At 37.2% G+C, this 23363-nt stretch overlaps 5 protein-coding genes across 7 annotated transcripts; 3 read left to right on the forward strand and 2 right to left on the reverse strand.

Moving 5' to 3' along the window:
- Positions 1-1856: 1856 nt before the first annotated feature.
- Positions 1857-3874, reverse strand: LOC145912724 (UPF0415 protein C7orf25 homolog). 3 transcript variants are annotated; one of them, XM_083000291.1, is made up of 5 exons: positions 3684-3874; positions 3362-3547; positions 2403-3132; positions 2098-2263; positions 1857-1976 (listed from the first exon to the last, which is right to left on the reverse strand). In XM_083000291.1, exons 1-4 carry the CDS (start codon positions 3815-3817, stop codon positions 2117-2119), a joined length of 1197 nt encoding a protein of 398 aa, XP_082856417.1. In that variant the 5' UTR covers positions 3818-3874; the 3' UTR covers positions 1857-1976; positions 2098-2116. The 3 variants fall into 3 exon arrangements, with proteins under 3 accessions (XP_082856417.1, XP_082856418.1, XP_082856416.1); XM_083000292.1 differs by having other exon boundaries at positions 1961-2263; positions 3362-3528; positions 3684-3863; XM_083000290.1 differs by having other exon boundaries at positions 1963-2263.
- A 1113-nt stretch (positions 3875-4987) lies between these two features.
- LOC145911093 (cysteine-rich motor neuron 1 protein-like) lies at positions 4988-6387 on the forward strand. The gene is made up of 4 exons (XM_082998340.1): positions 4988-5338; positions 5536-5700; positions 5948-6061; positions 6118-6387. Exons 1-4 carry the CDS (start codon positions 5284-5286, stop codon positions 6183-6185), a joined length of 402 nt encoding a protein of 133 aa, XP_082854466.1. The 5' UTR covers positions 4988-5283; the 3' UTR covers positions 6186-6387.
- Positions 6388-6469: 82 nt separating this feature from the next.
- Positions 6470-7698, reverse strand: LOC145911094 (short coiled-coil protein B-like). Its single transcript, XM_082998342.1, has 2 exons — positions 7438-7698; positions 6470-7330 (listed from the first exon to the last, which is right to left on the reverse strand). Exons 1-2 carry the CDS (start codon positions 7559-7561, stop codon positions 7104-7106), a joined length of 351 nt encoding a protein of 116 aa, XP_082854468.1. The 5' UTR covers positions 7562-7698; the 3' UTR covers positions 6470-7103.
- A 511-nt stretch (positions 7699-8209) lies between these two features.
- Positions 8210-16130, forward strand: LOC145911174 (uncharacterized). The gene is made up of 22 exons (XM_082998428.1): positions 8210-8293; positions 8359-8735; positions 8840-8868; positions 8943-9218; positions 9322-9660; positions 9718-9802; positions 9863-9968; positions 10022-10123; positions 10236-10421; positions 10478-10568; positions 10628-10734; positions 10794-10940; positions 11081-12673; positions 12738-12789; positions 12845-12873; positions 12935-13471; positions 13550-13702; positions 13799-13914; positions 14281-14414; positions 14685-14730; positions 15094-15163; positions 15725-16130. Exons 2-22 carry the CDS (start codon positions 8392-8394, stop codon positions 15929-15931), a joined length of 4749 nt encoding a protein of 1582 aa, XP_082854554.1. The 5' UTR covers positions 8210-8293; positions 8359-8391; the 3' UTR covers positions 15932-16130.
- Positions 16131-19146: 3016 nt separating this feature from the next.
- LOC145912000 (vesicular inhibitory amino acid transporter-like) lies at positions 19147-23072 on the forward strand. The gene is made up of 6 exons (XM_082999431.1): positions 19147-19179; positions 20192-20344; positions 20718-20893; positions 21180-21339; positions 21755-22273; positions 22503-23072. The coding sequence occupies exons 1-6, from the start codon at positions 19162-19164 to the stop codon at positions 23070-23072; spliced, it is 1596 nt and encodes a 531-aa protein (XP_082855557.1). The 5' UTR covers positions 19147-19161.
- The last annotated feature ends 291 nt before the right edge of the window (positions 23073-23363 follow it).

The following is a 23363-nucleotide window of genomic DNA, read 5'->3' on the forward strand; positions in this document are numbered from 1 at the left end:
CTCGAGTGAGTTTGCAGTAGAAGTTAGGAGTGTGGAAATAGCAGGAAGAGACTGTATGGAGTCATTTGACGTTGTGTCTTTATTCACAAATGTTCCACTGGTTATTGCTGTCAAAAAAATCTTGAAGAGCGAATGCTATTGACCATTCTTGGACATGGATGCATACCGGAATGTGGACGGCAAAGTCTGCACTCGTGTCTACCGTAAGCCAACTCACACCAACCTCTACCTTTCCTTCCGGTCGGCGCATCCATCACAACACAAAAAGGCGGTTGTCAGGTCTGATGCCTTGGTCTCAAACAAAGAAGATCATGACGAAGAAATTAATATCATCCAAAACGAGCTGAGGAAAAACTCGTATCCCTCGTGGATGTCACATGGAAGATCGGCCGACACACCAAAAGACCCGACGCAAACCTGTGGCACAGTGGTTCTTCCCTATGTCCCCACACTCACCGAGACTTTACAGCGGATGCTGACCGATTATGGCATTAAGGTCTACATTAGACCCCATACAACACTTCGCATCCCATTGTCATGGAGGTGGTGGAACCAAAAGGAGTGGTTTACTCAATTCTATGTGAAGAGTGCGAGGGGGTCTACATCAAGGAAACCGGAAGAGCCCTGAAAACCAGAATTAAGGAGCACCGCCATGACGTTGCATCAAAAGACGCAAGTAAGACAGCGTTGACCAAGCATGCTGCCTTAAAAGGTCATCGGATTGCCCTTGACAAGCCTAAGGTTCTGGAAAGGAAGGTGGATGGTACCAAGCTCCTTTTTCTAGAAGCGCTCCATATCCACAAGAACAATAGCTGTGTCAATGATAAAGAACGGTGTGTGTATTTCCCGGTACTATATAACAGCTTGCTGTAACTGTTGTTTTCCTCCCCTTTTTGAAACATCACTTGATTTCACAAGCGGTGTTAGCAATATTTTTTCATGTTGGTACGTTTTCTTGGTGTTGGTTGTGTGCTGTACCAGTACCATTACCCTGAGGAAGCCTTGTTGGATAACAGGCGAAACGTCGGTTAATAGAGCTACGTTTTTATTGTGCCAGAAGAGCAGACTATTAAATTGTAATTGTGATGTTTCAAGTAAGAGTTGTTACAAGGACTAACAAAGTAAATCATAACAATAACACATTGGTCACATCAGCCCTCACCACAGACATTATGTTAATTATCGTTTGGTATACAGTATTCAAATTTAACTGTAATTTTTGCAACAACAAATTCTGATTATTGTTTCGACGTATCAGGTCTCATCCGTGCAGCTGATCGCTGTCGACGGTCTTGCCGGCCAACCAGTCAGGACAGAGAAATTTAAAACTCTCAAAACTTAATTTTTGAACATTTTTGGTCTAGTTTTTAATCTGGTTAAAGCATGTTTGATGATCCACCAATAAGTCAGTTCAGATGTATGCTATTCTTACTTTTATTTGTGATGCTAGTGATTGCTGATCAAATTTTACAGCCTCTGCACAGAGCTCCAAATGTTTTTGCAACCTCAAGCAGAGTTTCAAACAAGTAGTTGAGTCCAATGGCTTTATAAGTTGGGAATTACCGACACCTGGATCCGTGAAGGAGGATGTTTGTGGCAGCAAGGGATCAAAAGTGGGACACACAGAAAGCTTGGAAATGTTGCTATCTTCCTGCAAAAGCAAGTTTTATAATTAATTACAGTAAAACTTAATGTACAGATTTTACCAAGCTTATAATTTAAAACACAAAGTTGTTGTTACATATACGTTATACATAGTGTATCCCAGTAATATTAAATGTTATAAAGTGTAAGATTAGTAAGTCTCACAATTTGCTGGATGCATATCTTTTTCGACTTACTTGGACTTGGTCCTGATGCTTTTTTGTTACAACAACAATTCCTGCTTGTTTTTGTTTTTGGGGGCTTTTACTAATGAAACCGGCACTTTGGTCGTTGCCCATTATATCAGAAACATTGCTACAGCTCAAACAATTCTGTTGTAAAAAATGAAAAGCATTTTATATGCACAGTAAACATAAGGTCAAAAAAACATAATTGCATTATAAATCAGGCACATAGATCAACATAATGCACACAGCATAAACTCAAAATGACCATTTTTGCATGAAAACAGCTAACGCTTTTCTTTAATTTCAGTCAATGCTCTTGCTTCATGAAGGAATACAGAATATGTAACCCCACTCTGTCTCGCAGCTCTAACAAAACCAGAGTTTGCCGTTACTGTTACAGCCTTTTCACTGTCACCCGTCCCAAACAGGATCTAAAAAGGAAGATAGGGAACTACATTAATGGCCATGTTATAGTTCATTTAACACAACAATCCAGTAAAAAAATACAACATGTATGCAAAGATAACCAAATACAGTGGAGAATATAAACAATAAAAAAGCTTTGCTTACCTTAGCACGGTCATTAAGTGTCCTTGTGGAGCTGAGACTGACAGTTCTTAGAGAAGGGTTATCACAAACTGTTGTAACACGCTGTAGAAGTTCCTCACATCTCAGTTTCTCATTTTCTCCACCAATTGTTTCCATAATCTTCTGAAAATTGTCTACAGCAGTTTGACATGCAACCAATTTCTTGTCTTTTAAAAACTCCTCGAGTCTTGGCAGTGCTGGGTTGGATCTTTCATCCAATGCTTGTTGGTCAAGGATTGGTTGCCCATATGTAAACATATTGTATCCATTTGTTAAGTTTGAAACTAAGCATATCATGGCTGTGATGTCCAAATTTGCCTTCCTTTTTTGCATATCAGTTTGATAAATGTCAGCCCCAGACTTGCCTGTGCATTGGGACACTAACTCTTTTATGGAATATGTTGGTGGAGACTCAAGAGTGCCATCGGCATTTCCAACCAAGCTTCCATTAACAAAAATACCTATTTCACTTAGCTCATGTGCAACCAGTACTGGTACACCACTGGCAAATTTAAATACCACAGTTGGCACTTCAAAGTCAACTAGGTTGGTTTTAGCAACACTTTGGTAATACTCTGCAATATCCAGTAAAGTTTTTTCTCCATACTGCCCATGTCCCTGGGCTGCGGAAAGTAAGCTTTGGGCATTACGGGCGATAACCTTTATCCATAGCTTTCCTTGTTTTGCAACGATGTCAACACACAGTGGTGGTCTACAAAGACAACATTTTTAATAGATCTACCTTGTCAAGCACTCCATTGGAAAATAATTGTGATTAAAATTAATATTAAAGCAATTTTTGCATAGTGCAAATTTTATGTGCGAATAAAATACAAAAATTTATTGATTACCTTGAGCATTAATTTTAACAAAATTGTTGCATACTTTGCAAGCAATGCAAACAGCACAAAAGATGGAATATTACAATTACAAATTAATACCTTGCTGAATATTCTGCTTGTTTCTGCAATACATGATCAATGTGGAATTTTTGCATCAAGGAACTGACATTGTCTAGTCCAGCTTCTTCAAGACAAGCAACCAAAGCCTGTAGATTTTTCAAGTTTGAGCTGCTCAGATGATTTTTCTTCAGAACAGTAGTTCCATGCTTTAGACCGTGCAAAAACCTTTAAAATTAATGTTTATAAAACAACATGCAAGCATATAATTTGCTATAACTACTGCAACCATTACATTATAATCATACAAAATATACTATTCCTAACGTGCAACATATGTATGTGATAAAATTATTTTACCTACCGTTTTTCTGCGCTGATCTTGTTTAGAAGTTTCGTTGCCCCGTGACATTTAATATACTTATGCAACACAATGCGTTCAAGCTCTTCGGCCTGTTTAATCAGGCAGTTGACTTTTTCCTGGTTGTAATGTTCCATTGATACATTTTCTTTCCAGGTTTAAAACAAAAACACTATTCCATGTTCCATGTTCAACCTCTATCTGCGCTTTCAAAGAATTTCCCAGCAAATCGCATTACAAAAACATACCCTACAATGGGTATGGCGAAAGTTTATTAAGACGTGTTTAGGGATTTTATGAGGGATCTTCGCAACGCTCTCACTGACATGATTTTATTGTGGCTACATATGGTATACAACAGCATCTGATTGCAAATTATCACGGAGTGAAAGTGAACCGACTTGAACCAAGGTACCCTTGAAGAATGTCCATCGTGCATTGTATTCTGCAACACAAAAAAACTTTTAATGAGTCACAAACACTATTTTATGTAGCCTATTTCGGCCAGCATGAACACTATGCCCTACATTTCTCCGAACTTACGTAAAAAACATGTGACATAACCCTGATGATAAGTTCCATAAGTTCAAGAATTTAACTGAAAACCGATTGGGTATATTATTATTGTTACGTTTAACGGACCAAGCTACAGCCTTTTACTGAGTTCAAGTAAGGATGTTTCCATTTCTCGTTTAAATTGCACTTTACAGCGGGGCAGTTTCGTTTATGACATCATCGAATTTAAAGAGCAGCACCAAACAGTCCGTCAACCGAAGTAATACTTTTATGACTGCATTGTTTTTCTGGTATTATTTGTGAATTAAAAAGTAAACGTCATAGATGTTACAATGGTCTGTTTTGTGCCATCTTAAGAATACATTTTCACAAATGTAAACTCTGTTGCATTTAGGCCCTACTATGCGCAGTACAGTCCTATATGGTCATGCGCCCACAGACGCAACGATATGGGGCCGTCAACCTGTCAACAAACAAAAACAAGGTGTTTGTGAAAAAAGACAACCTGGATTAAATTGCTGGTGACGTGAAGAAAACGACGGCCAAAATCAACTTTTTCGTGATACGTAAACACCATATGAACTCGAAGGGAGGGCTTCTTGGTATGGAATAGTCGCTTTCCACGAAATCACGAAAGCATGGAACCATGAAAGGTGACATTTACAGTCGATCTTATTTCGTTTGCCGACGGCGTTTGAGCGAGGCACAACAATAGCGTCAGTCAGTTTGAGCATATACCGCAACTCACGCAACAATGGACATTGAAGTTGACTTTTGCAGAAGGGAGCAGTATAGAGTAATTCGAAACATCACTGTTTGAAGCAGAAATTTGGGCCATAGCATTATTCCTTAAGAACGTCTCTCTGAAAAGTTGAATGAACATTCGTCCTCGTCATTGAAGGCGCCTATTATAATTTCCCTGTCTCAATTGAACGGGTCTGTCATTAATTGTAATGTTACAATAATTAGGTGATCGGAACGTAACTTTCCTGTCGCAAAATTTGGTTGTCAAAAACTAAGCTTCGTAAGTTGTACCTCTGTTACAGACTCATCTTGCTTTGATATAGGATTTAACGACTGCAGGGAAATGGATTTTCGACTGATAGTAGTAGTATTTTTGGCTTTGGTTGTGGTTCTAGTAGGTATGAGAATGTTTTTTTGATGGTACACAACTAAATCCAGACTTAAATGCGCGTATTGGGCTGTCAATACACAATGTTATCGTTACAAATTGCATTTTTCGTGTTATAAAGAAAATTAAGCTTACGAAAGTAATCGTGTAACGATTTTCTTACCATCGTACAGATAAGATTATAACTCAATGTTTCTTCATTTGTAGACAGAGGTGAGAGCAGGCCTAAAAATCGTTCGTCTGTCATGAAGTGCAAGGCAAGAAAATGGAGAGGATGTAACATAGCCAACGGACGCTGCCAATGCGGGAAAATTAGAGCTTGCACCAATCCGTTTGCATACACCAAAAAAAGACTATGCAAAAAGGTTGCACGTAAGCATTTTGAAGAATAATGGGAAGAGTACTGTTTGTAACATGTAGTTGTAGGACTATAACCTAATAGAAAGCACTACAAGGGCTTTGCGGCTGGAAATCAGGCTTAATTGTGTTGGGCCCGACGCCAGTGCATTTTCCCAATACATCGGGTTTTGAAACTATTTCTCAAAGTATGTTCGATTTATTTGCGTAACAATTCTGAAACATTTACTGAAATGAACAACATTTCGAATTAACTTTAAAGGTCGAAGTTGTTCGTCCGTGCCCTGTATGAATGGAGGATTTTGCATGGACTCAACAAACTCTGTTAAATGCTTGTGCGCAGGAACAGGATATCATGGAGAAAGATGTGAAATACGTAAGATGCCTCTCACATTCTAAACACTGCGTAAATTAGTTTATATTGTTTTCCAGCTTGCGTAGAGCCAAACCCACTAGATACGGTGATTTGGACGTACCCCCAGGCATGCATTTCTGTGTAATGTGTGCAAAACAGCACTACACGCACCAGTTTTTTCTTTAGCTTGTTTGTTGGGTGCCTGGTTCCATCTTTACTACCCAACAAAAATGTGTAGATAGTGCCGTCACCTTTTCACACAATAGCCATGTCCACATTTTGTTGTTGTTTATTTCCAAGTGCTATCACAATTGAGTAGGTGCGTCAATAAATGTACATACCTATAATTTTGCTTCGGGAAGGTAGACCCAATTAAATATCAACACACAGACGGATTTGTGAAGTAAACCTCATTAAGTTGAATTAAAAATTGCATTAAATTTGTTTTTGTTATCTAACAGAGTTCTTTGTTAAAAAATAGGATTTAACAAAAAAAAAGTCCAAGAAAAACCACACTGTTTTACCACTTTTTTTGTTTACTTTCAAAGTCTTTCGAAGTATATTTATTGATAAAAACAAGTTAACATAAAAACAAAAGCAGTAGGGGACAGGCCCATACAGCAAAAGCAAATACATTCCACAGTGCTTGAATAAAACTTTTGTACAATTTTATGCAAATATGTGATTGTTTGACGTTTTTAACATAATTTTTGTCCATAATCCGATGGGAAAACAGTTAAGTGTTCTTTACCAATAGTTGGCTTCAAAAGTAGGCTAAGGGAAAATACTGCACCAAAAGTAACAAAGAAACAAGCACAGAATATGTTGTAAGCAAATTTTTACCACACACTTATTTAAATTTGTAATAAATGCAAACATGCTTTTCTTGCCCATTAATAAAGAGTTCAATATGCTGTTTGAAAAATAAAGTTTAAATACTAATAACAAGCATGCAGTTTTAAACGTTGCATCTAATAGGTGACAAAAAATTGCACATTAACAGACACAACACAAGAAAATGATAATGAAGTAACAAATTGCAACATACCCTATCGAAAAATCACTACTTTGACTTTCCTTTCGGTTTGGAACCAGTGTGCTGGAAAACTGAGGAGCTTGTCATCAGATTGTCTATGTACTTTCCCAGAACCTCATTCTCAGATTTCAATTTTAGATTTTCTTCTTTAACTGAATCAACACGCTGTGAAAGGTCTTCAAGGGTATTCTGTAGTTCCAGAACTTGTCCAATCAATCTTGCTTTCTCAGCTGTTTCATCAGGATTTTCCTCACCTTTAAAACAAACAAATGTCCTGAAACACACATAGTATCTGGAATAATACTGCTAAATTAGTAAACAAATACAAATAATCTAAAATCTGTAACTTATCTAAACACACCTTGACTGGAAAGACTAACAAAATTAGATGAAATCCCGTTAGTTTCCAAAATGTTGTTTTCTCCATCACTTGCAGAATCACTGTTCAGGGAAACATTGTACATGAAACCCTCTGACTTGCTCATATTGATAAGAACGAGTGCAAAAACTTCAACCTGAGAAGATGCCTGAAAAAGACGCAACGAATATCCACAAACCAATAATATACCTATTACCCAATAAACTTTATGTAGTTCAGCATGACTGAAAAGCTTACTTCTGAAATTGCGTCGCAAAACAAAGAAATCAACCACGCAACATATTTGCTTTTGTACAACTAAATTTCATTTGAGATTCTAATACCAACCAAACTTAAATTTTGTACTTAAGTAATTTGTAAGCATTGCTGCAGATAAATTTGGCATGCAAGCATATTTTGGTGGCAATGTATAAAACTTTTGCTAGTCCCCAAAAAATTATTAACTTTACCGCTTGAACTGCATTTTCGGATGGTAGTGGTAAAAATGGCGCGAAATTTTCTGTGGCCAACATGGCGGATAGGACATCAAACACGTGCATGACCAATCCGTTAGCAGATAACAGTTCGCGAAGATGTCGATTGGTCGTTGCTTTATTAGCAGTATAACTGCCTTTGGCATATAGTTGCGAAGAACAAAACTAAATTTATTGACGCTAGTCAATATCAATATGCAATTTGTGTTTGACGTGGGCCTAAGCTATTTGAAATTATTTTTTTTACATTTTGGGTATATCTAAACAAGTTCTCTGTCTAAAAGTTTTTAGATGCATCTATATTCAATACTTAGGCAAAAAGTGTACTAAACTAGAATTTCTTCCACGTTGTATCTCTGGGATAAGTAAGTTGTAATGAATTAAAACAAATATACTACACATAGCCTTGTCACACTTTATGGTTGTTCAGGTAATGGTCTTTCATGGAAATGCTCACGCTTAGATGATGCCATCCAGTCGAAAAAAAATAAGACACTTGGAATATCCAAATGTAGAAGCCAACTTGGTTGTGAAAGTAAATGATATATCCCCATTTATGCATGGTAAAACATGTATATCTCTATCAAGTTTACCAAGATGGTTATTTGAGTTAAATCATGGAAAACATTTTGAAAGTGTAGACCACGATGAAGAATTTTCTATTGAAACATCATTTTTGCACAAAAATAGTTCAAACACTGAAACTGATGATTTTGGTTTAAAAATTCTTCAAACATTTTCCCTTGCAAGTGACAATGCAGAAGAGAAACAAGAAAGTGTTGAAAACAATTCATCTGTATCTGCAAGGTTTGTGCAATAAATTTGAGGTGTTATGATTTTTAAATATATTTACTGAAATTTCACATATTTTTAATTAAAAATATAAACTCTCATGCATTTCTTATTTGCAGTTACAGTTGCACTCAGCAACACCACAATGGTAAGATTTTTGTTATCCATACACATTTTTCTTCATATTCCACCATGTTCTGTAATAGTTGTTTCTACTTTAAGGTGAGAAATGTAAGGAAGTGGAGGAGGCTGAATATGAGCATGATACAAGCAAGGATTTTTCAGTGTTTTGTAGCAAAGAATTAGATTACTTACTGGAATCAGAAAATAATGAACTGCATTGTTCAGCAAATATTGCAGAAAATCATCCCGCAGATATCATATACAATGTGCCAACCAAACAATCTGGTTATGTAAAAACACTTCAAGATGCTTTAAGTAAAACTGACAAGACAACAACTTTTCCAACTCTAGAAACTTCCTGTGACAGTTTGAAAAGTGAGTCTTAACACATATACTGCTAAAATAGCAAGTTGCAATAAATCCATATATTTTTTTAAAAAACATTTTAGTCTTCATTTTCAATCATAACATCTTTTAGATTTGACAAAAACAGTGAAGAGAAGAAAAAGAAGGTGGTTTGGGGCATCTCAAAGTCACCAGTTAAGAAGTGCAAGTGGTCCAATATTCAAAAGAATTAAAGTAAATGTTTTGAAATCCATGAATGATTTATATACAAGGCCTCCTCCAAAACACCCCAAATGTGACTCAATTTTGACTACTATTTCCTTAAGTTTAGCTGAATATGCAGTGGTAGCACTTAATTTGGTGAATGACTATCATGAACTTGTACCATTGTCTGAACTTGCAAAAAAAGTTTTTGTAAAAAAGGAAAGGCGAGAACGTATTGTGCTGAACTTAGATGCCCAATGGAAAAACGGTAAGGTTTTAATTACACATTTGTCAATAAATATGTTTGTATTTTGCATGTTTACAGATTTTTTTACGAAGCACAAAACTAAGAGTCAAAAGCCAATACTTACTATGACCAGAAATGTTCTACAAAATTACAAGTGTTTGAGGTATGAGAAAGTTCGTTTGTCATGGAGCAAAAACTTCAAATATGTAATGTTACTGTTCAGAAGTTCTAGAGTTTTATCAATGTTTGCTGAAAGGAACTTTTATGATTTACCGGTTTTTCTTTCCAAAATGGAAAGAAAAGGAAGATGGAAAATACAGCTTTTAAGAGTAAGTTATATTTAATCTTGTAAACCTCTATTTTGATTTTTAGTGTTTTTTAGCATAAATTACGCTGGAAAAAGATAAACATGGGAAAAAATGTATTGATTCTGCCATCAACAATGTCCATGAAGAAATGCATGGTTCCTCGTTTACAAAAAAGAGTAGGTCAAAGTAGTTTTTTTTGTAATATTTTCTTATTGCAGGAAAAACAATTTGTTGTAACTTCATGATAGTGTAAAAATTACTTACATTCAAGTATATATGTAATGTCAGAATGAGAAAGAATATTCAGCAGCCAGAGTACGTCCAATTGAATTGAAAATGAAACAAAACTTTAAAAAAGGGAAAGTTCTTACCTTCACAACAAATCACGGTCTAAAAAAATTGCCAAAAGAATCATTAAAAAAGAAGCGAAGGATGAAATTGAAATCAGCAAATGAAGTTGTTGAAGAAAAAAATGTAAGGTGGCAATTTTTTTTTGTATTGTGTGACCACTACTTTTTTTCCTTTTAAAGAAAATTATCGAAAAGAATGGCAAAGGTTTGGATACCATTATTTCTACAACAAATGGAATAATGTTTTTAAAGTTCAATTCAAATAATACCGGTAACTGCATTTCTGTACCCGAGTGGGTCATATTTTTGAATGGGCTTTGTTTTGCACAGATTCATTTTCAAAGACTTTTTACATTAAAGTTTTGTCTCAATGTGATTGGAGTGACCAAAAAAACAATATTCTTTCTGCGATCATCCATGCACATGTTGACTTAAAAGTATGTGATACAAGTCAACATTTGCTCAATTTCAAAAAAAAATTGGTATGTACATGTAGAAAACCCACATGGGAAAGTACACTTGCTCTGCAGTTGGAGATTTCTGTGTAGAGGGTTTGAACAGTTGTGCTGGGGATATGATGAGGTCAAAAGTTCCTTACCCACTTTCGAAAGCACCTTTGCCATTCTACCATCCAGTAACATTGGTAAGTCGAAGTTAAAGTGATGGGAAAGTAGCACATATTCTATTAAGGACAATATATTTAAGCTATGGTTAGAATAACATGGGAAGTATGTTTTCATCATTATAATGTTTTATGCAAAAACAAATGCAATTGCTTGTTAGATTCGTGTTTCTCGAATGAATTCACCAGAAGAAGTACAGATAAAAGCAATGCAATGTACAGCTTCAATTTTTAAAATATTAGAACTGGATGTCAAGATGAGTGAAAACCAAGATGACAAATGCATTGCTGAAGTGTTTGATATTTCCAAACCGGGGCCTGAAACTGTATCTAAGCACAAATCACAAGAAAGGCACAACAAAAAACCCAAAAATGATTTCACACAAAACAAGTCAAAAAGAGTTAAAAAGGCAGACACTAAAATCAACAAAAAACGGTGTAATCATTATGAAAAACCCAAAGCCTTCAAACTTGGTACATTAGGATGTTTAAATTCAAATATTTTGGATGGTGATTCAAATGTGGGGCAAATGAAATCTTTACCATTAAGTAAGCAAACAGAAGTTGCTTATACAGGAAAGCCAAATTCTGTTTGGTATTGTCCACCATCTATTCTGCAGAGTAATCAGCCACCTTTGTCCTTGCGAATGCCCCTATTTCCTCTGGCTGCAACTGAAATTGTTAAGCACCCCAACATAACTGCAGTCACTCCATGTAGAAACATAACTGTCCCCAGGATTTCTGGTGTTAATATGAAAAGTGCAAGTGCTGTTGAACCCTGCCACAGTGCTTTTGAGGTAAAACCTGTTTTATTCCTTCCTACTGCAAAAATCAAGGGCTCGAATCCACAGAAAAACAATTTGAATGTTTTGTTGCAAAATACGTCAGCCGTTCAGTCGAATGTAGGCAATACTCATTTGCAGTCAATGGTGAATGGGAAATATATACAGAACAATTTAATGTTTCAAACCCATGTTAGACCGCCAACTGGAGTGATGTCCCATTCACAAACCTGTCCAACAGCTTCAGCTACTTGCCAAACCAGAAATTGTCCTAGACTTTTGCAAGTTTTGCCAGTGCCTAATAATCCCTTCTTAAACCAAACCAAAGGGATCAACAATGGCATTATCCAAATATCTCATGGGACAGAACAAGAATCACCAACAACTAGAACAAAAACTACGCCAAATTCTAAAAAACCTTTGAGTTTACGTTTGGATGCAGCAAGAAACTGCTTCAGTCAAACATTACTTAAAGTAAGCAATACAGGTTGTGTTCCAATCAACATTTTATATCAACCACAGTCAGCTTGTCAGCAGATGTTTCCTCCAAAAACCCAAACAACATTTTGTTCTGGAGGAATGTCCAATGCTGTTTCATTTGTACCATCCAGAAATTCAATTGTAACAGCTAATAGCAGTGCAACAAAAACAGCGCATATAATGGATGTGAATGCATTACATGCCACCAAACAAACGGGGCAAATTGCACCTTCAGTAAATGCAGCTGTGTTTGATAAAGGACTAATAATAAAAAAAGATTCCCAAATTGCAAACAATGAGGCAAAATCCCCTGCAAACGGCCCCAAAAAAGATGCATTACCATCTAAGAGGATCACCTTGACTATAAGTTCAGGAGGTATTATTGGCAAGAAAAACATTGTGAAAATCAATACAGAATTGCAAAGGAAATTTTCCTGTGGTTTGGTCTCAAAGAACAGTTGTTCCGTTGATGCTCAACTTCATAAATCCGAGGTAGAAATTGGAAAATGTGCTGGTTTTGTGTTAACTAGAGTAAACTTATTATATTTGCATGTAGTATCTGAAAGAAGCTGCAAACACTGGTCTGGATTGTTTTAATTATGGAAAAGGTAACAAAAATAAATGAAAGAATTTAATACAGGTAGTAACACATCTTTTTTGCAGAACATTTTTCCACTGGGAACTCTTCCAAAGTAGGCTAAATTTCTGTTGTTAATGTTGTACTGGCAAAAACATGATGTGTTTATTATTCAGTCGGACACAGCAAACAAACCTATAATAGGGAAAAAAGAGGATGGCGATTTCCACATGCAAGCAACAGATTCAATAAATGTCTCGCATGAAATACAGGTACCACCCTGGAAAAAATTTAAAATGTATGGACGTGTCCCAAAAATACAACAAAGTGACCATGAAGACTCTGCAACACCCAAAGAGTCTCAATGTTTAGATGAAACAAAACCAAAGAATTTAGTACCTGGTGGCAAAACAGCGTTGTCCGAAGCAATGAAACCTGATATAATACCTAAAATCCCTTTCATTGATCTCACTTTGGATTCACCTTTAGAAACTACATTAAATTCACATCAAACAAAAGAAATCTGTGATTCTGATACAAGTGCTTTGGAAAATGTCAAATCATGTGTTGGAAAGACTAAATTAAACCAACTTGGGTCTCCATTATGTGATCACAAAATCTTAGCCACAGCTGAGGCCCAACAGCTTACGAACACTGATTTTAATAAGCATGTGGAGAATGCATCACCTAGCAACCAAATTCAACAACACCAGGTAAATGTTGGCTTACAGCCTTTAACAGAAGGTCTGTATCAAAATTAAGATAGATTGTTAAAGTATGAATACATGCAGGAAGAGGCTGATGTGTCAGTGAAGAACTGTCCCAACTCGTCAAGACAGGCCATGCTTCAATCTAAACACTTCAATTCAACAACGGCAATACAAAAGCCAAAGTGCAAAGAACTGTTGGCAGTTTTAACCAATTCTGATGGCAACTCGTCCAAGGTAAATTTAATGTCATGTGTGGTGTTGGTGAATGTTTGCAAGACAAATCACTTTTAATTTTTTATGTTGCTTTACAAATGTCACCTAATTATACAGGATGAGGAAGATGTAGATGATTCCGACAATAGTTCTGATTTAGAAATCGATGTCATGGAATCCAGTATTGATCCTGCAGAGATTCTAAGAAAATTTGTATCATTTGAAAAAAGCTGGTATGTAAGGTTTGTGTAAAACATTTATAAAACAACTAAAGCAAAAAAAAACAACAAAGGAATCTTTCAAATATTTTTGTAATATATACAAAAAATATATTCCTGTTGCAAGCATTATTTGATTTTCTTGCTCGCATCTAGGAATTAAGATAGGTGTGCAAATACAGAACCATACCCAAACCCTTCCAGGATAAGAGCCAGAAAAGCCTTCCAAAAAAGTTATGAATATTTCAAAATTCTTTTTGCAGAATTCCTTTCATTGTATTTTGAAGTTTTAATTTGTTTGTTGTATTTTAGTAAAATGTGTAAAGTTTTTGACATTATAATGTGTAACATAATAAGTTAAAGTGTGATATATTCTTTCAGTCAATTTGATGAAATCAACAACTCCAAAATTACAAAAAATAAGATTTCCCAAAATCGGCATGCTGGCATTTCTCATAGCAGAGAGTTGGATGCTGTAGAGCTGGACCCCAACTCTGAAGTACGAATATCTGAAGGTGAAACAGACTGTGCATTTTTCAAATGTACAAATTCAATATGTCATTTGTGATGCATCCCATTAAATACAATAGGTGGTAACTTCTCGGTTGTGAAACACACATAATTTAATGATGTGAGTAGGTATTTGCTTATACATTCAGTGTTGACATTTATTGAAATAAAATCCTGAAACGTTTATTAATTATGCTTGGCATGTAAATAGTAGTGCTGTAAAGTGGAAGTGCGATTTTTCTAACATTTGATTGTATTTAAATTTGTTTTTTAAGTGCATCGAGTTCTGGAAAAGGAGCGGCGCGAAAGGCATCGAAACAGGTTTGTATTTAAAGCTCTCTGTTTTAGAGTGGATTCAATGGTCTAATATGGGGGTCCTTTCTTCTAAAACACTTTGTCCGGTTTTGCGCAAAACGTCTGTAAATTCCACTTCAATAATCTTACGTCACTAATAATAATTTTAACATTGTGAACTGTGTATAAAACTACCAGCAGTGGAACAATTAACGATCTGTGCCGATTTTCACCGCCACACATTTACCCTTTCCGAAAAAACGGTGGATTAATTTTCGTCGCGTGAACTTTTTTTCGGCTTTAAATTCATTAACTCCAAAAAAATGTGTCCCTTTGTAACGCGTGCAAATACTATGCACGATGTACATTACAATTGATGTATTTTTGCAGTCTTTTAAGCCTGCGAAACTCGCTCAATGACAAATACACACCTCGAACTCTGAAGGCAATACTTGATCAGGTTGGTGAATTTGAATCAACTTCTTCATGTTATTTGTGCGAAAAAACCTTTGCACGCCCTCACGCACTTCTGTCGCTTGCTTTTTAGCATGGATGAATACAATCAGAAATCAGCCTGAAAAATGCTTCTTTTGTATGTTATTATTTGGAAATGAAGCCAGTAGCGTGATTACGTAACAATATTGCAATTTCCGCGAATATTTTTCCCTATTCGAGATATAATACAATGTGTTTTGAGTCCTACGTGACGCATTTTGTGGCACGTCATTTTAGTGGTCTGTCATGGAGTATCACTATTACGGTTGCACTCCATTATCTTTTTGTCATAATAGCACAGCCAATATCATGGTGTACACACCACGTCCTCGCTCATATAGAATTTTTACAAACTTGTTTACCTTACATCTAAATTTCAGTACATTCCTTTACAAAAATATTTTTGAGAAAATTAGATTTATTCGTTGCACTAAATTCTACATGTACCACGTCGTCTGGTTACGAAGTACCTAAACCAGTTTCAGAGGTCGATTCTGCCTAAATATTACTATCTTGACCGTTACAGGCAACTGTAAAATGCCAAGCACTCCTTAAAGAGAGCATTGCTTTGAGTATTGCTTATGCTATGGAGAGGGAAAGGAATCAAATATTGCGGGCCAACCTGAAACAACTGACCGGCCAGGATAGTGATGATGACTTGTTGGAAGAATACGACGAACCAGATGTCGAGTTTGATCAGTTAACGGTTGCGTCGTCGGTAGAAGTTGAGTAGGCAACGCGGGTTTAAAACACGTTTGAACGTGGTATTTCATGATTATGCTTCTGAATGTGGGTGACGAGTAATTTGGATAATTGCCACCCGCTTTCATTTGAATATCGATTTGTATACAGTCTGTGCTTTTACTAAACATGCAAAAAAACGTTTTGAAATTTTATTTTAGTGTTAGTTTGAATTGCGATCTTGCGCGCAATAAAACTATTGTGTTATAAGGCTTTTTGTTTAATTTGTGATGTAAAGATTCGACACAGCGTTTTGTAACTGCTGGCGCTAGATTGAATATGAAGAAGGTATCCAACATCTAATATCGAATACTTGACCGCAAACGAGCGTAGGCGGCAATGCAAAATTATTATGTTGTTCTGACTGATGGCTTCACCACCAACATAAACGGAACAAAACAGTGTGTTGTCATATGAAAGTCTGAAAGCCTTTTGCGGCAAAAAATATCTAGCAAAATATGAGTGGTGTCACGTACAATACCACCACATTAAATACTCAGTGATGGTTTGAAAAATACATTTCGTAAGGCACCTAAAAATAATAAGGCTTTATTTCTCAATATGCAAGAATTTTTTTTATTTAATTTGAATATATAACTACACGCACTCACGACGTTTAACAAAGTTTTGGACCTGTTCCGGCTGTTAAAAACCCGTTCATTTGTGAATTTTTATAAATTCAGAACATTTATGGACACCCAAATTGACAGCTTTATTTGGCAGAATGGCATCAATATGACAGTAATACGGCAACTGTGAGGAATGTGTATGTCAAAATCAGAATTACTCCAAAACTAAACATGGGTTTAGTATGTCAGTCTATGATAGCAATAAGACCCAATAATTTTAAGCCATTTCTTAAACCTTGTATCATACCTAGAATGAAAAAATTGTGGTCTCGTGAGCACGTCGAAACACTTGGTTTAATTTGTCAAATTCATTGACAAAGACATTAGCGTGCTCATTTTGCCTAATTACCTTTTGGGCCCTGTTTTGTCTGTGTGGGGTCAAATGCGTGATGTTAATTTAGGATTGCAAATTATTTGCATAATTACGAATTTGTATCGCCGGCAAAGGCTTGGAATGATTGGGTGAGTTTGTATCTTCTCAATTTTGCACATTTATTGCACTTTTTGACACCTGAAAAACGAGTCTAGAGCAAATTTAAACTGTTACTGTAATAAGGATCTTGCAAGAAACGCAAAATTACCCAACTTTTAAATATGTGTCTGATAATCCCTAACATGGCGCGATGTCGTGCTTCGATCTTCCGCTCATCGATTGTTACCCAACGGTCTCATTAATTCGCTGTCGTATAATCCAGGTTATTTTCCGCTTCAATCGCTGAGCATTCCCATTGCGACGTAGACAATTTTCTCTCTTTGATAGTAAGCGGTTCGCCGCATTTCACCTTCCTAAGCTTTTGTTTTAATCTCTGATTGGCGAAAACTGCTCACTTGGAACTTGCGCGCCTGTGTTTGCAATTGCTTCCAATTTAATGTTTACGGCTTTATTGAGACGCATCGCCACTAAATGCGGCAAGCAATCGATGTCATTGCCTTATGTTGATTTTAGCTAGTTGTAAATGTTTACAAAAAAAGTGATGGTAATTACTTTTATTTGGCTGACGCAAAGCGAGTTAGAGCTAATGGACCTGCAAAGAATTTTCATTTGTTCGCACAAGTCGTGAGGTGCAGACAGTTAATATATTTGAGCTAGAGGTTTATGTTTGGTGCCTTTTGGTATTTGCATAACACTTATACGGTGTTGCACTTCAAATATAAAACAAGTCGCGCAAAAATATTTCCTACATTGTTTTTGAACAGTTTTTCAGTTGCTACATGTAAAAACCGTTCGGCAGTGATTCGAAATTATATATTCTAGCCTAATTTTAATGAGAATGTGCTGCAGATGTTCAAGTTAAACAAACTCAAATTAAACTTAAAAGTCACTTTGAAAAAGCGTTTACGTCTTCCGACCATTTTTATAATCATAAAAGTGGGGTATGTTGTTTTTATGCAATTTTTCACTTTAAGCTAGGCCTGCCATGTATGCCATTAGCATCACTAAGTTTTTAACGTTTTGGTATTATACGCGATACCACTCACATATCTTGGATATTTTGTGCCGCAAAAGGCTTTTAAACTTTCATATGACAACACACTGTTTTGTTCCGTTTGTGTTGATAGTGATAGCCATCAGTCAAAACAACATAATAATTTTGCATTCAAAACTTCGCTGCCTACGCTCGTTTGCGGCCATGAGTATTCAATATTAGGCGTTCTCGCTATAGATACCTTCTTTCTGTAGCTGCAAGCCAATTTTGTTAATTATCCTAGATTTTGCGTCCATTCGAAGGATTTGCATTCATTTGAAAGCAATTAACTGTAACGTACTTGTTACATTGCAATTTTGTTCTAAGCGCCGGCCTTTCCTGGGCGTGAAATCCATTGCGCATATTGGCCTTTTAAATCAGATAATTTTTTTTCTCGAAGGCTTAAATTTGATGATTTGTTAATGGACTTCATAAAGGGCCACTCTGGTACATCATCAATCACGTAAGAGAAGAAGGATTTACGCACGATAAGTGCGTCGCGCTCTTGTCGGGCGCAATTGAAGCAAGGATCACGTAGCAGTTGCAAGTGGATTTTTTCCTCTGTAGTTTTGCCTCATTACTGCAATGTGCATTTATAGTCAAACAATCTTGAGTTGCAGCTGAAGCCGATTGACAAGTTACAGTTTAAACAGATTTTGCAGCATACTGCATAGTTTTATTTGCAAGTGCAGGAAAACGTCCTCGCAACGACTCAAAGTAGTATTTGCGCGAAACAAATGCTTATTAGCTTTCTGTGCTGTTTGTAATAGCGACTATATTGAGTCTTAAAAGTAGTGATCTTTTCTTTATGCAAACGATTCAGCTTCGTCACAGATATCTTGTTGCTCCAAATTACTACTTTGTTCAAAAACTGTATCACGATGAGCAACGACTCTTTCTTCGGACAACTTACGTCCAAAATTGCCAAGGTGAAACACAACATTCCGATCAAAGACACATTCGTCAAAAACACCAACGGCCAGCTGATCGGCGGTGGCGATTCCCCGTGTGATGGAAGTGTTTGCAGCGGTGAGACCGGGTACCAGGATCTGGAAGCCCCCGAGAGAAGACAATCTGTTGGCGGGGTCGACAAACCCGATATAACCGTGTGGGACGCGGGCTGGAATATGTCCAATGCTATTCAGGTGCGCTGTCTTACTTTAAAGTTTTGCGATTGAGCAAGGACTTTGCGACTCACACGTTCGACGTTAAACTATGTCAGAGAACCGTTATTGCAAAATCCGCGAGAATTGCAACATGTTAAAAGATAAGCAAATTGGAGCCAATAATATGAATTGTGTAAGCTGCAGACAGATGGCCACTGTTTCGACTTAAAAGGTCTCATTAGTCACCACAAAGTTCAAGTCTTCGCTTGGCCGTTTGGTCAGCAAAGTCGTCTGAAAGCCACACCAGCTGCACTGATGAGACTTTTTAGGTCGAAACAGTGGCCATCTGTCTGCAGCTTACACAATGGTAAAAGATGTTTCCCACCAAAAAAATATTGGCCTTTCAAAAAGGCTGTTTTTTCGAATAAGGAAGCGACCTCTTTTGTAAATTGAAAAGCATCAGAGCGAATTACAACCGTTTTCGAAGTCAATATTCACAAAAGAAAACATTCGTCGGAAGGGAACTGCGTAAATCACAAAAAAACATCGAACGAGTACTTGTCTTCGTATATCGATTTGTTCATAGGGATTACGACCAACGCAGCATTTTGATAGGGATCGAACAAATGAGCTACATTAGCGATATGCAACGTTTCATCAAAACCATTCCGCGGGGGAAAGGTTCTACCTATTTTAATGTCAATCTTAATTTCGAAGCCCCCTCTTGAGTGTCCTCCATAACAAGCGCCTAATGAAAAATCACTATCTCGGCAAATGTACATTGCGCTGCAGAGCTAAGCAATTAGGCTTTGGGGCCTGGAGACGAATCATAAATTTTGGCCAGCATGCTTCTTGGAACTTTACCAGGACAATGTTCAACAATCAAAAAAACAATCTGTTTGGCGAAAACATTTTTTCATATACTTGATGATCATAAAGCGAAGACAAATGACGTAATGAATAAGTGTTTTTTTTACAATTAGGTCGTTTAATTAATGCAACGCACACCAGATTTTCATGTGAATTTTAAATAAACATAATCGTTTTACAGGGAATGTTTGTTCTCGGCCTTCCGTACGCACTCATGCATGGAGGATATGTGGGGTTGCTGTTGATAATCGTTACAGCGATTATTTGCAACTACACTGGATCCATCCTTATCGACTGTTTGTACGAAATTGACGGATCCGGTAATAAGAAAAGAGTAAGCACTATTTTTTGCTCCATCTTGTGCTGGATAACTTAACTTTGTTGATAACTTAACCTTGTTGATAACTTCACTTGACTGTTTTTGTTTGATCTGTAAACGGAATTGACACAGTTGGGGTTCGCCCTTATTTTCACACAGGCTTATGCGTTCTGACATTTCGTTTAATTTTAGCAATTCTGGCGACCAACGGTTAATACCAGAATGTAGCTGTGTCATTAAAAACGGACAATTTGTGTTAATCCTGTAAAAAGCATCTTGGCCTTAAAATCAATACAAGTTTCTCACCAAACTTTTTACCATCTATAATATAGTATACGATCCGGGTTTTTGTTTAGTTTTGATTCAGGATTTATTGGTGGTTTCGCAGGTGAGGTCAACATACGTAGACGTGGCTGTCGCATGTTTGGGGAATTACCTCGGCAGCTTGATAGTAAACGTCTCACAGTTGATCGAATTGTTGATGACCTGCGTTCTTTACATTGTGGTGTCTGGCAACCTCATGGCTAGCAGTTTTCCGCGGGCTGCGATAACCGAAACAGGATGGTGAGTCAAATTGACATCTTAAAAAAGTGTTTCTTAGACTGTTTGTTCAGTACGAAAGTTGTGATACAAAATACTGTGTGTGAATAAAATACGTCACTCTCAGATGATTTGAGACACAAATAAAATGATGTCTCGAATGCTTTATGGCCAGTCTCAAGTCTGGTGATTATGCAATAATGGCTGCGTTGTACATAAATACAATTGTAAAGAATAAGGACTCATATGGACGTTTTCTAATTTCACTTTGTGTCATTTGCTTTTGTTCACTAAAATTTTTTTTTTACAGGTCTGTAATTGCTACATTCGTTCTTCTGCCTTGCGTCTTTCTCCGGCACTTGAGGGCGGTATCGAGGCTTAGCATGGGTTGCTCAATCGCCCAACTCGTCGTGCTTGGAATCACAATGCTCTATTGCTTCAGCAAAATACAAACCTGGGCCTGGAAACAGGTAGGTGTAATATGTGTATTAGGTGTTACTTGGTGAGGTCGGATCACATATCAAGGTTACATCGGACAGAATATTTTCCCTTATCTAGGAGACTTGATAAATCCGCCTTTCAAAACCGTAAAAATTTTTGAATATATTTAGTTCGTCTTTTATGTACATTATTGACTATAGCTATGTGGATATTAACAAAATCAAAAACTGTTACGGTTGCCGCTATAAACCAAAGGAATCTTTTTAATTGCTGTTTAAAAGTTAAATAACCGAAAAATTAGAAAGATCACAGGTTTTATTCTTTAAGTGACGTCACAAATGTTAACGATGTAAAATTTTTGTTACATGTGTGTAAGCCCATTATTGCCCAATAATGTAAATACTCAAAAATGATGTTTATACTTTAACATTCATTCCTTGGCAGATGAACTTTAGCGTCGATGTGCGGGAGTTTCCTGTTTCCATCGGCGTCATCGTATTCAGCTACACGTCACAGATTTTCCTACCAACACTAGAGGGCAGCATGGACAAGCCCGAGAAGTTTAAACCCATGCTTATGTGGTCGTACGTGGCGTCGTGCGTCACTAAGGCCCTTTTTGCCTTGGTATGCTTTCTAACTTGGGCTGAGCACACCAAAGACGTGGTCACCGACAACTTACCACCAGGCCTGCGAGCTGCTGTCAATGTAGTGCTGGTAATCAAAGCATTGCTGTCTTATCCTTTGCCCTACTACCAGTCGTTGGAGGTTATCGAACAGCAGTTCTTTACCAATGTCACGGGTGGCTGGGGATCGCTATTTGGCACTAAGAGAAACGCCTACAGTGACTTAGATGAGAGCGGTGTCCAAGAAGAACCGCGAAATATACAAACCTCAAGCTTTGTGACGTCACCATCAGGCGAAGATGGCGAGGGCGAAAGAAGGCGATTAAAATCAGTCATTTTGGTAAGACGAATTAGAGAACATGTTTTTGACTTGCTTTTCTTTTGTTGGGATCTTTGCGCTGTTCGCCGAGAAATATAAGCTAGGTTATTTTGGGAAGTGGGCATAAGTTGTCAGCAAATAAAGTTTGCCGTTTAAAGACGTATATAATAATGATTTCAACCCAAATGTTGATGATAACCGTATAATTTAAAGCACCGGTAACTTGCAAAGTACAATTTCTTTCTAACAGACATTGGATACAGAAGAAACAAAACAATCGCGGGGATTTCCCTCTTGTTACGCCGCGACGGGCGACCTTCAAATTTGGGCTCTCGTCCTTCGCGGTCTGCTTGTGTTCAGCACCCTTGTCATGGGTGTTTTCATTCCACACTTCGCTCTGCTTATGGGCCTTACAGGAAGCTTGACAGGTACATCTTTGGCTTTCCTGCTTCCTTGTGCTTTCCACATCAAGCTCAAGTGGCACGAATTGAAATGGCGCCACATAGCAGTGGACGTGTTTATTTTCTTATCCGGGGTGGTTTGCGCCAGTTTGGGTATTTACTACTCCATACTTGGCCTCTATGAAATTTACAACCCTCCGACGGCCCTGGACAGCAGTTTGCTACTCTCGCCAAACAACCAATCCTATCCAGCAGGACCTGAGTGGTTCCCGGAGTTTCCGATCCAGAAAGATTACGAAAGTCCTTATGACGTCTTATCCCCGAGTGGGTCGTTGCCTAGCAACGTAGCTGCCCCCACATCGGGCTTGAGTTCTTCCTTGTTGAACGCATTTGCCGAAGCAAGTAACTTGACAAGATAGTTTTAGGTTTTGTCATGTTTTGTCCATTTTAAGAATTGGGAAAATTTTCGCGTCGATTCTTTGTCTGAGCATGCGATAACCGGTGGTTAAACTATATAATGTGTTTGTTCCGAATTATTTTGTTTGTTTGAATTGCAAGGGAGACTGTGATACCTGCGTTGTTTAAAAATGCAAAATGTCGACCTGTGTTTTTTTGTTATTGTCAGTGCAGTGTTTCAAACAATACGTTTATTGTATCATTACAAGTCATTTTGTTCAAACGTGTTTTTTAGGAAGTGTTCGGAACCTGGT

Source organism: Ascidia mentula, chromosome 8 (genome assembly GCF_947561715.1).
Source record: "Ascidia mentula chromosome 8, kaAscMent1.1, whole genome shotgun sequence".
Classification (NCBI taxonomy): domain Eukaryota; kingdom Metazoa; phylum Chordata; class Ascidiacea; order Phlebobranchia; family Ascidiidae; genus Ascidia; species Ascidia mentula.

Excerpts from the sequence above, each read along its gene's own strand:
- LOC145912000 (XM_082999431.1), top strand. Across the intron at positions 20,894-21,179 it reads GCGATAACCGAAACAGGATG|GTCTGTAATTGCTACATTCG; the intron begins GTGAGTCAAATT and ends TTTTTTTTACAG. Across the intron at positions 21,340-21,754 it reads AAACCTGGGCCTGGAAACAG|ATGAACTTTAGCGTCGATGT; the intron begins GTAGGTGTAATA and ends ATTCCTTGGCAG.
- LOC145911174 (XM_082998428.1), top strand. The coding sequence starts at position 8,392 with ATGATGCCATCCAGTCGAAAAAAAATAAGACACTTGGAATATCCAAAT. Across the intron at positions 8,869-8,942 it reads CACTCAGCAACACCACAATG|GTGAGAAATGTAAGGAAGTG; the intron begins GTAAGATTTTTG and ends TTCTACTTTAAG. Across the intron at positions 9,219-9,321 it reads TTCCTGTGACAGTTTGAAAA|ATTTGACAAAAACAGTGAAG; the intron begins GTGAGTCTTAAC and ends AACATCTTTTAG.
- LOC145911094 (XM_082998342.1), bottom strand. The coding sequence starts at position 7,561 with ATGAGCAAGTCAGAGGGTTTCATGTACAATGTTTCCCTGAACAGTGAT. Across the intron at positions 7,331-7,437 it reads TGTTAGTCTTTCCAGTCAAG|GTGAGGAAAATCCTGATGAA; the intron begins GTGTGTTTAGAT and ends TTTGTTTTAAAG.
- LOC145911093 (XM_082998340.1), top strand. The coding sequence starts at position 5,284 with ATGGATTTTCGACTGATAGTAGTAGTATTTTTGGCTTTGGTTGTGGTT. Across the intron at positions 5,339-5,535 it reads TTTGGTTGTGGTTCTAGTAG|ACAGAGGTGAGAGCAGGCCT; the intron begins GTATGAGAATGT and ends CTTCATTTGTAG. Across the intron at positions 5,701-5,947 it reads ACTATGCAAAAAGGTTGCAC|GTCGAAGTTGTTCGTCCGTG; the intron begins GTAAGCATTTTG and ends TTAACTTTAAAG.
- LOC145912724 (XM_083000291.1), bottom strand. The coding sequence starts at position 3,817 with ATGGAACATTACAACCAGGAAAAAGTCAACTGCCTGATTAAACAGGCC. Across the intron at positions 3,548-3,683 it reads AAGATCAGCGCAGAAAAACG|GTTTTTGCACGGTCTAAAGC; the intron begins GTAGGTAAAATA and ends TTAATTTTAAAG. Across the intron at positions 2,264-2,402 it reads CACTTAATGACCGTGCTAAG|ATCCTGTTTGGGACGGGTGA; the intron begins GTAAGCAAAGCT and ends CTTCCTTTTTAG.